Source organism: Onychostoma macrolepis, chromosome 12 (genome assembly GCF_012432095.1).
Source record: "Onychostoma macrolepis isolate SWU-2019 chromosome 12, ASM1243209v1, whole genome shotgun sequence".
In the NCBI taxonomy this organism is placed as follows: Eukaryota; Metazoa; Chordata; class Actinopteri; order Cypriniformes; family Cyprinidae; genus Onychostoma; species Onychostoma macrolepis.
In genome coordinates, this window is record NC_081166.1 from 29,176,203 (window position 1) to 29,187,657 (window position 11,455).

General features: G+C 35.2%; 1 protein-coding gene across 1 annotated transcript; it reads right to left on the reverse strand.

Annotated features, from left to right (window-relative positions):
• Positions 1-498: 498 nt before the first annotated feature.
• Positions 499-10,935, reverse strand: LOC131550583 (5'(3')-deoxyribonucleotidase, mitochondrial-like). Its single transcript, XM_058792762.1, has 5 exons — positions 9,949-10,935; positions 5,926-6,026; positions 5,613-5,673; positions 4,446-4,560; positions 499-4,379 (listed from the first exon to the last, which is right to left on the reverse strand). The coding sequence occupies exons 1-5, from the start codon at positions 10,210-10,212 to the stop codon at positions 4,240-4,242; spliced, it is 681 nt and encodes a 226-aa protein (XP_058648745.1). The 5' UTR covers positions 10,213-10,935; the 3' UTR covers positions 499-4,239.
• Between the last annotated feature and the right edge of the window lie 520 nt (positions 10,936-11,455).

Consider the following 11,455-nt stretch of genomic DNA (forward strand, 5'->3'; position numbering starts at 1 on the left):
TGTATTGGTCTTAAGTAATATTCTAATATTTTGAGATACTGATTTTTGACTTTCATGAGCTGTAAGCTCTAATCATCAAAATTAAAAGAAATAAACATTTGAAATATATCAGTCTGTGTGTAATGAATGAATATAATATACAAGTCTCACTTTTTGAATGGAATTAGTGAAATAAATCAGCTTTTTGATGATATTCTAATTATATGACCAGCACCTGTATATATATATATATATATATATATATATATACACATATACATATATACACACACACATATATACGTATATATACATTTTTTATTATTATATGTAATAATTATTTCAAAACATATAACATGGCTAAAACTTTAAGATTAAAATATAAACTAATTCAAAATATTAATAAAAACTATAACAGTATCTCAGTAATGCCAATATAACACTGTTATGGACCCCTGTTCTAAATCAACAGTGTTTTGATGATAGATGTTTCCAATAAAAACTCAAGCCCTTGCTTTGAGGTGTCATTCTTTATTAAACCGTCTGCGATTATATATATTTATATATAGTCCTCCACATCAAACCGTGACATCCATATGACTGTAGAGCACCAGGATCATACAACAGTCATTAACAAGATGAGTAACAATACATTTACTTTTCACATTCATGACACAACTGAGCACATCTATCGATGAAATCAACACGACTGAAACGAGACTAAAATCAGTCAATTAGCTGAAAAGTACAAAATATTTAACAGGACAATTAGGTTTTTTTTTTTTTTTTTATATTTCCCAAAAATAGATTTTTGTTTCAACCTTGTGTCATTTTTTAAAACGATCCTATGAGAAAAGGCGCTGCAGTATCTCCTTTTACATAATTTTTTACATAATCTTCTTAATTATGCATGCTTCAATCAATTTTTTAAATTTCAAACAGGTTTGAACATTTGCCCTTTAATAATTCTATAATAAACCACTTCATCACTCCTGCAGGAGGAGAGTCTTTAAAACTCTTTTGATAACTGTTAAAAATCCTCATTACATAAAGGTAACATTTTATTTTAAAAAAAGAAAAAAATATTCATGCAAACAGTCACTAAATGTAGTCCCTCTCCTGTTAAACAGATGAATTCTAAACTTAAAGAAATACTGCTGATAATAGTGAAAACACAATGCTTTGGCAATGGCTTTTGTGTTCATGGCTATTTATTCTCAGCACATTTGTGCTTTCATGCCAAGGACCATGTCTAGAATATTCACAGCGGCGAACAGACACCATAGCACCACCGGTTGATAATTAATCTTAACGTTCACTTCTGAATGAACGTTTGCAAATGCATTAATATCTACTTTAAATGGCATGGCACAAAGCACAAAAAAGATAAATTATATGAAGGACAAAAGCAAGCGCAGAAGAGTGTCAGTGATGTGCCGAGTCAGAGAAATACAGCTCTAGTGTACTGCAATCATTACTCAAGAACTGAAGCTACGTCTTCTGTTTAATAGTTCAGCCTTCAGGTAGAGATGACACGTATTAAGATCCTGTGATATCCTTTAAAGGAATAGTTCACTCGAAAATGAAAATTCGCTAAGAATGTGCTCACTCTCAGGTCATCTGCGATGTAGATGAGTTTATTTCTTCATCAGATTTGGAGAAATGTAGCATTGCATCAGTGTCTCAGCAATGGATGCTCTGCAGTGAATGGGTGCCGTCAGAATCCAAACAGCTGATAAAAACATCACAATAATCCACACCACTCCAGTCCATCAGTTAACATCTGGAGAAGACAAAAGCTACATGTCTGTAAGAAAAAGAACATCAAGATGTTTTTAAATAAAATCCATAAAGTCCATAATCCATAATAACGCTTCCTCCGGTGAAAAAGTGGTCTGGTCTGAATCAGGAGAGAAATCTGCACAGATCAAGCACTGTTTACAAGCCAAAACAGCTCTAAACAAATATGTGGCTGGATTTTGATGTGAGGGATAACAGGAGATGCACTTTATCAGCTGTTTGGACTCTCATTCTGACGGCACCCATTCACTGCAGAGCATCCATTGGCGAGCAGGTGATGCAATGCTACATTTCTCCAAATCTGATGAAGAAACAAACTCATCTACATCTTGGATGGCCTGAGGCACATTTTCAGCAAATGTTCATTTTTCGGTTAAATATTTTTTTCAAGTTAACTCCTTTCAAACTTTGCTTAAACCATCGGGTTGTTTTTAATCATGTTCAGATTAAAGAAAGTACCAGAGATGAGCTGTTTCTTTAAACATGCATATGACAGAACTTTTTATTTCAGTTTAAGAGACATTTTGCTAATTTATTTTTTGACCACACAACCTTGTCGGATGAGTTAAGACTGTGCTGCCATTCCTGATGTCCATATCACATAACTTTGATAAGATTAGCTTATAAAATGACAATAACCATAACCATAACAAAGTGTTTCTCTCCTAACATTACGTCGAACTTGCCAATCTCATGATCTCCTGTTGTCTTTCATGATGAAATGAATGAATCAGGCCATTATCTCAGTGACTGAGCTCTAGTGTTCAGCTGCGCTTGAGAGACGAGATGTCTGTGTTGATCAAGAGCAATGAACTTTAAACAGCGTTTCTTGTCGCACTTTAAAATGTCATCTGTAAGATTACATTTTGTTTGTTTGTTCTTATAAATGGATGATAAACCCTGTTTTAAAGTCATACAAAGTCACTGTGAGCGTTTCAAATGACATGCATGAGATAAATGCATTTAGGTCCACAGTAATGAATTTTGCACATCTGCAAAAAACGTTGGGGTCAGTTAGATTTTTATGTTTTCATTTTAAAGAAATTAATACTTTTATTCAGCAAGGATTCATTAAATTGAGCATAAGCAAAGACATTTATAATGTTAATAAAAGATTTCTATTTCAAATAAATGCAGTTCTTTTGAACTTTCTATTTCCCAAATAATCCTGAAAAATAAAATGTATCACGGTTTCCACAAAAATATGAAGCAGCACAACTGTTTTCAACATTGATAATAATCAGAAAAGTTTCTTGAGCAGCAAATCAGCATATTAGAATGATTTCTGAATTTCTTCATGTTTTTAAGTTTCACCAAGGCCACATTTATTTAATCAAAAATACATTAAAATTTCTGAAATGTTATTACAATTTAAAATAACTTGTTTCTTATGTGAATATGTTAAAATGTAATTTATTTCTGTGATGCGCAGCTGTATTTTCAGCATCATTACTCCAGTCTTCAGTGTCACATGATCTTCAGAAATCATTCTAATATGCTGATTTGCTGCTCAAGAAACATTTCTGATTATCATCAATGCTGAAAACAATTGTGCTGCACAATATTTTTGTGGAAATTTTATTTTTCAGGATTCACAGATGAACGGAGTTCAAAAGAACAGTATTTATTTGAAACAGAAAACACTTGTAACATTATAAATGTCTTTACTGTCACTTTTGATCAATTTAATGCATCCTTGATTAAGAGTATTAATGCATTTTAAAAATATATATCATAAACAGTAGTTTATGTTTGTTTATTAATTAGACATGACAAAAGATAATGCACTTGCCAAAGCCATAAACCAAAACACCTGTTCTCAAGGCATAAAAAAAGTTTATTAAAAGATTCATTCCAAACTAATAATAAAGTATGAACCGAAATGACGTTCTGATTAAAAAGCAACTAATAACAACGTGCTCACAGCGTCCTCTAGTGTCTAAAAACACGCCGTCACAGTACATGAGCTCAACATGCAGTGCTCGGTCTTTGTTTACTGACACGAAACAATGCACAAACAAACACGTCTTGTTCTGTCAAGTATTGTGTTCTTCTCCCTGAATTAAAACTATCATAATAAATTAAATATGTCAACATACTCCCATCAGAGTGAGAAAACCAGTGGAAAATCGTAGTGATTTTGACAATTGCATGCTTATGTTTACACGTGCATTTGTGCGCAAACAGCATTTAAACATCCTCCCTTCGTTTCTACAAAGATCCCATTAGAGACTGAGGTGGAAGGCAGTTTATGCTCGATGTAAACTATGGATTTCAAGCCCTCGGTAGAAGCATAATAAACAATAAAATGATGCTAAAAGTCTCGCATGAATGACTCAATCCGTTGTATATATAAAAACACTACCGTTTTTGTGACCTGTATAATCGATTTACAGGATAATACTGAATATGGGGGCTGACACAGGATCCATTACCCATCTAAGCACAAATCATGATGTTTTACTGGCGCTTGCTCTGCAGCACTCCCCTCCAGTCGTCGGCCCAGGACAGAAGGCGTCTCTGGGATGAGTTTGGCGGCAGGTGATTGTTGTGGCAGGCAGTGAACAGGACATGCTCCCAGGACGGATTGGGCTCCACACCTGCAGCAGAAACACAAAGACGTCGTTCCGTGTGGGTCTGGAGCGGTAAAGCAGGCTCTTACTCACCCAGGATATCAGGTTTGTCATCGATGAGGATGTCTCCGGTCACTATGGTCTTGTCTCTGGTCAAGATGATCTGCTCCAGGAACTCGGAGCCCAGATGTTTCTCTACCCAGGCATACTGGGGACAAACACACTTCATTAGAGGAAGTCATGGAAACAGGCGCACGCATTGAAATCTGGTTCAAACTGATTGTGTGTGTGTGTGTGCAATTTATTTTTATATACTCAGAACAGTATTGGGTATAGTCTTCACTATAAGTTTAATAATTTTTAAATTGCTGTTAAAAAAAAAAAAAAAAAAAAAAAAAAAAGGATTTTCTATATAATATCTTACTTTCACCAAACTCCCAGCAATGGGATTCAATTAAAATACATGAAATAAATAATTAATAAATTTTTTTTTGGCTCAAAAGGCTGAACGTGAAAACAACAATAACAGATCAAAGAACCAAAAACACAATAATAATAAAACTCACAAAACATACAAACAGATACATAAAATAATTAATCTAACATTAACTTATTTAAATCTGGAAGTAAATAGACAGTTACAGGATTTTGACAAATTTCAAGAAAAGTTATTTTGTAAAACAAATAAGAAATATTTCAGACCCTGCACTATTTTAGGTCACTAATTAAGTAAACGAACGAACATACACTAATCAAGTTAAATTGAGTAGCAATTCTGTTCAAATATTTTTTTCTAAAGCCTAAACAAACAGTATATTATATCAAACTAAATTATTTATTATAATTTAATTTATTTATTATGATATCAGGACATTTTTTACTTTGTCGTCCAAAAATATTAATTAATTTTAATTCTATTCATCAGGCATTCAAGAGATGTTAATTTTGAATAAATTTATATATTTAAAAAAATGGGTCAGAATTTATTTTACTGTATTTTACTGTTATTGTTACATACAGCAAGTAGTGAGTAATATGAATTAACACCGTGTACTTACTATATGTTTAATGTAAATTGCGATTACACATAATTCACTGTTGTTAAGAACACACTAAAATAAAGAAATGAATGCATCGCGTCACTGACCCGAACAGTGGTCTCAGACTTTGGACCCCACTATACACATAATCAATAAATAACCCAATCAGACCAAAGTGCATCTATAAATAAAGCTCGACCTCAGTTTAAGGGAATCTTACCTTTTCATACGGACAGTAGCTGTAATGTTTTATAGGACTGGTGCAAATGAAGACATCTGTACTGAGTGAAGGAAAGAGAAACTAAGCAAGAGTCATTTTACAGCTATTAATAATACGCAAACTAAACATTTACTCAAGGCAGATTACTAGCTGTGCGGTTATGCAAGATGGGTTTATAACAGGGAGTAACAGAGACTTTCTTTGACTGCAACTGTAATCTGAATCACAGAACTAGTACAGCAAGACAATGTCCCGCAGACCCTGGCTTCAATCTGTAAGTGTTTTGTGGATCCGAATGTCTGGTTGCACTTACTTCTTCATCTTGGACATCTCCTTCACCGCCTCCACTCCTCCAGGAAGAGGCTCCAGGTCAATGAAGAAGTTTTTGGACTCCCAAATGCTGATGGCCTTTTCCTGCAGCCAATGCAAACTTTGATTATTGTCATTCAACATCAGGGATTTAAAATTTCATACCACGATTATAGCGACCAAAATTATTACGGTTATGCTGGACACGTTCAAAAAGAACTGACACATAAATCACTTCAAGTTTTATATTTAAAATCAACAAACAAAATGACTTTCTGTTTGCATAAACACTAAAACAATAATGGTTTTTAAATGACATGACTGACAATAATTTATCTAATAAGCATGTTCAAATATTTAATGTAAATGTTCAAATAAAGCTTTGAAAAATTCCATAAAAAGGTAAAGCTCACATTTCAGCCTTTAAGTAAAGACAAAATTATAATTAATTAATAAATGATGTATTTTATCTGCTCCATAAATACTTCTAGATACCTTGTCTGAATTGTTTATATGTGACCCTGGAGCACAAAAGCAGTCTTAAGTCGCTGGGGTATATTTGTAGCAATAGCCAAAAATACACTGTATGGGTCAAAATTTTCGATTTTTCTTTTATGCCAAAAATCATTAGTATATTAAGTAAAGATCATGTTCCATGAAGATATTTTGTAAATTTCTTACCGTAAATGTATCAAAACTTAATTTTTGATTAGTAATATGCATTGCTAAGAACTTAATTTGGACAACTTTGAAGTCGATTTTCTCAATATTTGGATTGTTTTGCACCCTCAGATTCCAGATTTTCAAATAGTTGTATCTCAGCCAAATATGCACCTGAGACTCTTACTTAACTGTGCTTTATGCTGGACAGTATTTATTTATCCTGAGTTGTTCAAATCGTGGAAATCGAATACGGTTTTAATGATAATTAAAATACGAAACAGTAATACTAACCGTGAGGAATTTTTCAACATATACAACATCTTGTTGAACAAATTTTGTCCACTGAACTTGTCACAACAGTTTCAGCCATTTTTACTTGGCTTTATGAGTTTAAACTTGATTTTCTTCATCGGTACTTAAATTTAAAATGACTAAATTTAAAATGCAATAAATGTATCATTAAAGGTGGTCAATTTAATAGGGATTGTGATCATTAAGTTTAATAATAAAATAATATTTTAATTTCTTATAATATTTCAATTAATTATATATTTTATTATATTAACATATTAATTTAATTATATTTTACAACAATTAATTACAATTTTAACATACATAGGTAGCTCACTATCCCTAAACAAAAAAACAACAACAACAAAAACAGCTTAATCCAGTCTAGGATGGGTCGCTGGTCTAATCTGGTCTCACAGTCCGGCTAAACTGTTTTCAGATGATGTAACTACACTGAACAAAATTATAAGCGCAACACTTTTGTTTTTGCCCCCATTTTTCATGAGCTGGAACTTTTTCTATGTACACAAAAGGCCTATTTCTCTCAAATATTGTTCACAAATCTGTCTAAATCTGTGTTAGTGAGCACTTTGCCGAGATACTCCATCCACCTCACAGGTGTGGCATATCAAGATGCTGATTAGACAGCATGATTACTGCACAGGTGTGTCTTAGGCTGGCCACAATAAAAGGCCACTCTAAAATTTGCAGTTTTACTGTATTGGGGGGGTCCGGGGGGGTCCGAAAACCAGTCAGTATCTGGTGTGACCACCATCTGCCTCACGCAGTGCAACACATCTCCTTCACACAGAGTTGATCCGGTTGTTGATTGTGGCCTGTGGGATGTTGGTCCACTCCTCTTCAATGGCTGTGTGAAGTTGCTGGATATTGGCAGGAACTGGAGCACGCTGTCGTATACGCCGATCCAGAGCATCCCAGACATGCTCAATGGGTGACATGTCCGGTGAGTATGCTGGCATGCAAGAACTGGGATGTTTTCAGCTTCCAGGAATTGTGTATAGATCCTTGCAACATGGGGCCGTGCATTATCATGCTGTGATGGTCGTGGATGAATGGCACAACAATGGGCCTTTTTTTTCTTCCCTGAGACGGTTTCTGACAGCTTGTGCAGAAATTCTTTGGTTATGCAAACCGATTGTTGCAGCAGCTGTCCGGGTGGCTGGTCTCAGACGATCTTGGAGGTGAAGATGCTGGATGTGGGGGTCCTGGGCTGGTGTGGTTACACGTGGTCGGCGGTTGTGCGGCCGGTTGGATGTACTGCCAAATTCTCTGAAACGCCTTTGGAGACGACTTATGGTAGAGAAATGAACATTCAATTCACAGGCAACAGCTCTGGTGGACATTCCTGCAGTCAGCATGCCAATTGCACGCTCCCTCAAAACTTGCGACATCCGTGGCATTGTGCTGTGTGATAAAACTGCACATTACAGAGTGGCCTTTTATTGTGGCCAGCCTAAGACACACCTGTGCAATAATCATGCTGTCTAATCAGCATCTTGATATGCCACACCTGTGAGGTGGATGGAGTATCTCACTAACACAGATTTAGACAGATTTGTGAACAATATTTGAGAGAAATAGGCCTTTTGTGTACATAGAAAAAGTCTCAGATCTTTGAGTTCAGCTCATGAAAAATGGGGGCAAAAACAAAAGTGTTGCGTTTATAATTTTGTTCAGTGTAGTTAGAAAGCCAGTCTCCTAGTTTAAAATACCTCAAACCGTTCTAAAATTAACCCACAGACCTGTGCGGTTTAGGATAACAGCAAAACCAGTTAAGACTTAACCTTTTAAAGCATACTTGAAATAGGCCTGTGGGTTTCTAAGGTATGTAAACGCCTTAATTAACAAGTCGAAGCTCTTTTAGTGTAATTGTAGAAACGTCCAGCTTTGCGCGTCTTTTCTCTGTCAAATCTTGACTGATTTTAATCAAGTAAACGTCAGAATAACTGCGGTCATATTTCCAGATGAACACTTGCAGCTCAGCTTTACTTGATTCTCCATCAATCATTTTCTAGAAAAATCAGTGCGTCTCAAATCTGATCCTCAGGATCTTTTGAGGAGCTTTACTTTCACTGTTCCTCAGCGGAGGAATGATCTTCATCTCACATCTTCTGAGGAGCGTTTATTTCTTCATCTCTCAATCAGCATTGCATTGCATTGCATTATATGTTTGGATCATTTAAATCTCATCTTACCAAGACATATTACTGGAGATATAGAGCGATGACTGATATTTATATCATTTTATGTCAGTATGTGCTGTACTGCTATAAAGATCTCATTGATTTACATTACAAGCGTTTAGAAGTTCATACTTTTTGGTCACATATCAGCATCTGCACCATGTTTTGGCTTCCTAAAATTTTTCCTCCATGTACACTACCAGTAAAAATAACAGTTTTCTATTTGAATATATTTTAAAACGCAATTTATTCCTGTGATTTCAAAGCTGAATTTTTAGCATAATTAGTCACATGATCAGAAATCATATTGATTTGCTGCTCAAAAGACATTATGATGTTGAAAACAGTGGAGTTCAGAAGAACAGCAATTATCTGAAATAGAAATCTTTTGTAACATTATGCCTTTATCATCACTTTTGATCAATTTAATGCATGCTTCGTTAAATAAAAGTGTTAATTTCTATAATTAATAACAAGAAAAATTATACGGACTTCGAATGGCATTGTATATAATGTTACCGAAGCTTTCTATTTCAGACAAATGCTGATATCTATATTCATCAAAGAATCCTAAAGAAAAAAAAGACATTACGTGAAACTAAAGACTGGAGTTATGATGCTGAAAATTCAGCTTTGATCACAGAAATAAATTACATTTTATAATATATTTAAATAGAAAGTAGGTATATTAAATAGTAAAATATTTCACAATATTACTGCTTCTGCTGTACTTTGAATCAAATAAATACAGGCTTGGTGAGCAGAAGAGAAAGCTAGTGTATTCTCACTATAGCAGACAATATGCGCCTAATATGTTTGTTCAACTGTTCCATGATCTCTTCTTCTGTTGTGTTTCCACACACACTTACACACAGGTCACTCCTCACGCCTCCATACTGTGTGGACACCCAGAATCCTCTTCTGTCCTCTAAAGACACGAAAGGCTCGTTTGGAAACTTCTCCTTGTACTTCTTTAAGAATCCTCCCTCGAAGTCCGCGATGACTCCGTCCATATCCACCAGAACTCGCAGTCTGCGCTTATTAGTGCTCATGTTTGCGCTGCACAGATAGTGAAAGTACATCGAGGAAGCGCTTTTCTCGACCCATTTCACAATCCTCGGTAGTAAGGTCATGATAAACAACCTTAAACTCGACTGAAACTCTCGTGGTCACTCGGCAGAGTGCATTAACTCGTATAGAGAGGGCTGTGTTTGTAGCAGGGTGAGGCTGATTGTGTTAGCTCATCTCATTCTGTCGGCTCTCTATTGTTTTGCTCATTGTAAACGCGTTTGTTGGGGTCTTTTGTTGGGTCAGAGGGTCTTATGTTTTTCCAGCGTTCGCTGGTGTTGAATTGCAGCGTTGTTGACCTCGCGTTTCTGCATTTGTTTACAGCTGTGTAAACGCCTGCATGCAGCTACAATCAAACGCGCAGCCTGTGAATGAAGTGCTTGCGAAACAAAGCCCGTTACTGTTGCGGTAAAATGTTTACGTTCTCAAAATCATGCTGTAATCTGGTGGCTATTTCTGGTTTGCGTTATCACGTTACATAGTCTACCCGAGATTGTTGGCGAAGAGAGAGATCACACGCTCTTGAGTCTTTCCCCCTCACAGGAAGCACTTCCCGTTGGTTGCTATGAGACGAACAGCCGGGTTCCGGAAGTTAACGCCCTATTCATTTTCTCCATAGGGGAATTGATTTTGAGCGATAGCTTATAATAAACCATTTAAGACATACTTATTGTGAGCTAGAATGATGTTAATCGGTGCTGTGTGCTTCTGATGAAGTCACCATCCCGCGTTATATCGACTTCATTTTATAATGATCGTGTTTAACAGCGGAATCCCTGTGGAAAAACTACATTTCCCATAATTCCCTTGTAAGTAAGTGGCGCCAAAACTCTTTAGCGCCCGTCCACTCAAGCGCTGTTTTTTTAAATAAACGTTAAAATGTTATATACACACAATCATCTTTATATCTATAATTGTATACTTCTGTCGTTTTTAATTTTAGTTAGTTTTAATTTTGTTTCCGTTACGTCATTGTAGTTCATTCCCTTATTGCAACTAAGTTTACAGTCTTGTACTTTTGTCTGGGGAAGAACCTAGGTTTAAAGATCTTTTAATGGGAGCTCTTTTCAGTACTTTATAAGAAATCCAACAAAATCATGATGCATATAGTATGCAAATACTACAAATAATATATTTTTTAAATATTATATCATCACATATTAAATAAAAAGTTTTACATGGCTAAATTAAATAGCATTTCTATTCTGTTTTCTCAGTTAGCTTGCAAGTGAAGCAAAATATTATTTGTGGCTGTCGCCTTGCTTATTTTGTTTTCTCTGAAATGATGGAAAATATAAATAATTAACC